Below are 2,147 nucleotides of genomic sequence, written 5' to 3' on the forward strand. Positions count from 1 at the left end.
GACAGTTCAAGACGTTGCGGGATTGTGTAGCTAGCTACAATGTAAGCCACCTTGGGTGCTTGACTGTGGCTCGTCAGGTGGCTGCGTTTCCAGGACTGCCCTCTTAACATATTGGAAGGATGGAGTTGTAAAAAGGAATGAGAAATAATCCTTGTATACTGACTATTAAAAGTGCAAGAGGATATTTCAAGATGGATCATCATCAGCATATATTTAGGATATAATATATCTGGTGCCAGCGTGGCCTACTGGTTAGAGTGTTGGAGCTGTAACCAGAAGGTTGCAAGTTCAAATCCCTGAGCTGACAAGGTACAATTCTGTCGATCTGCCCTTGAACAGGCAGTTAACCCACTGTTCCTAGGCCGTCATTGAAAATAAGAATTAGTTCTTAACTGACTTGCCTCGTTAAATAAAAAAATTTAATAAGGTTGGTGATTTGTGCTCTGTCTTTTGGTGCAGAAACTGAGGCAGCTGGTTAACCTGTTCCTCGGAGACAATGAGCTGGAGGCCGTGCCAGTGATCCCTGAGAGCGTCCGCATTATTCACCTACAGGTCAGTACCACACACTAGACTCAGACTTGACACTACAGAATGAGTTCAAAATGGCATGCATAGGAGTCTGAGTTTATCCTGACAGAGGTAGCGAAGTTTCAGAAACTTTTTGAAAGTTTCCCAAAAATCTGAGCTCTGATGAACTGAACTGCTTGTCCTGACCAGGAAAAAGTATTGAAATGGTCAAATAGCTCTGCTGTCTTTATGTTGGTCAAAAAGCACTGCTCTCTGAGTGCTGTCTTGGGGCCTGAGTTTCTCCTGACTAGGATAGCTCTAATGTCTGGGCCCTGAGTTTCTCCTGCTCATACATGATCAAGAAAATCTCCTAGAGCAGGGACTACCCTTACCCAGAGATGGGCAACTGATGGCCCAGAACTCGGAATTTACTGTTGAGTGTAGAGGCTACTGGCTACTGGTAAAATGCATTTAATTAATAAGAGAGTTAAATCTGCAATGTGTCACTTTTTGGTCGACTCGACCAAATTCACATAGATATGTGTTTTATAGATCTGTCATTCTCATTGAAAGGAAGTTTAAGAAGTGGTAGATCTGTTTTATGTGCAGTATTTCTATGCTTCCCATCCTCAAGTTTAGTTTTTACTTTTGGTTTTGTCCACCAGCTTGAAACAGAATAAAATACAATATGTTTGTTTATGGAAAATATATTTCACAGTTGTTTAGATGGTACAATAATTCTCTACACTGATTTTGTCACATAAACTGACATTTTTGCAACCAGGAAATGGCGGAGCTATTTCTGCATATTGCACCTTTAAGTACTTTAACTGCACAAATAGTTTGATTGCACAAATCACTTGACTGCATGTGTGTGTATGGATGTGCGTATGCAGACCCTCAAACCACTGCGGTCCCACATGATTCATTACCCCATCAAAGTTGCCCATCCCTGTCCTAGAGTAATAGTGATCCTGCTCTTCATCTCTCTTTTCTCTGCCATACAGAACAACAACATCACTGATGTCACCTCCGACACGTTCTGTAATGGCAACAACACGTACTACATCAGACCCAACCTGATAGAGGTGAGGTTGGATGGGAACCCAGTGCTGCTGTCCAAGTCCCCCGACAGCTTCACCTGCCTCAAGTCTCTCCCCATCGGAAAATACCGCTAAACAAAAGACTCCCTGGGAAAAGGGATTTCGCTAACTTTTCCAAAATTCCCAGTTTTTCCAGAAATCCTAGTTGGAGGAGTCTTTGAATCAGTAGGGAATAAACAGGGAATCCGGAATACTCCAAACAGGATATCTGTATAACTAGGGGATTTAGGAAAAGTTTTCCAACGTTAATGGACTTCCTGGTTATTAAATAACATTACAGTAGTAAAACAGATTCTACAGGGCTTTCAGCCAGACAGACACATACAACGCAATTCCCTATTCTACTTGACGAAGACAAGACCATCTGATATGACTGGTCGTCTACACAATTACATTCCATTTCTGTCTGAACGTTTCTTCTGTAAAAAATTGTGCCCAGGTCTTTCAGAAGGCTAGTGGATTGGGACTGAAACGTTAGCGTGTCCCATTAGCAAGCTACGTCAGGCTTCCTCTCTGCGTGGGTTCTGATTTAATTTC

At 42.2% G+C, this 2,147-nt stretch overlaps 1 protein-coding gene across 1 annotated transcript in view; it reads left to right on the forward strand.

Moving 5' to 3' along the window:
- LOC139369958 (mimecan-like) overlaps window positions 1-1,685 on the forward strand; it is a 14,425-nt gene extending 12,740 nt beyond the window's left edge. The window contains exons 5-6 of the mRNA XM_071109242.1: window positions 460-552; window positions 1,515-1,685. Coding sequence (XP_070965343.1) covers window positions 460-552; window positions 1,515-1,685 — 264 coding nt within the window. The remainder of the gene's footprint in view (window positions 1-459; window positions 553-1,514) is intronic.
- The last annotated feature ends 462 nt before the right edge of the window (window positions 1,686-2,147 follow it).

The sequence above is a fragment of the Oncorhynchus clarkii genome, chromosome 17 (assembly GCF_045791955.1).
Source record: "Oncorhynchus clarkii lewisi isolate Uvic-CL-2024 chromosome 17, UVic_Ocla_1.0, whole genome shotgun sequence".
Taxonomy (NCBI): Eukaryota; Metazoa; Chordata; class Actinopteri; order Salmoniformes; family Salmonidae; genus Oncorhynchus; species Oncorhynchus clarkii.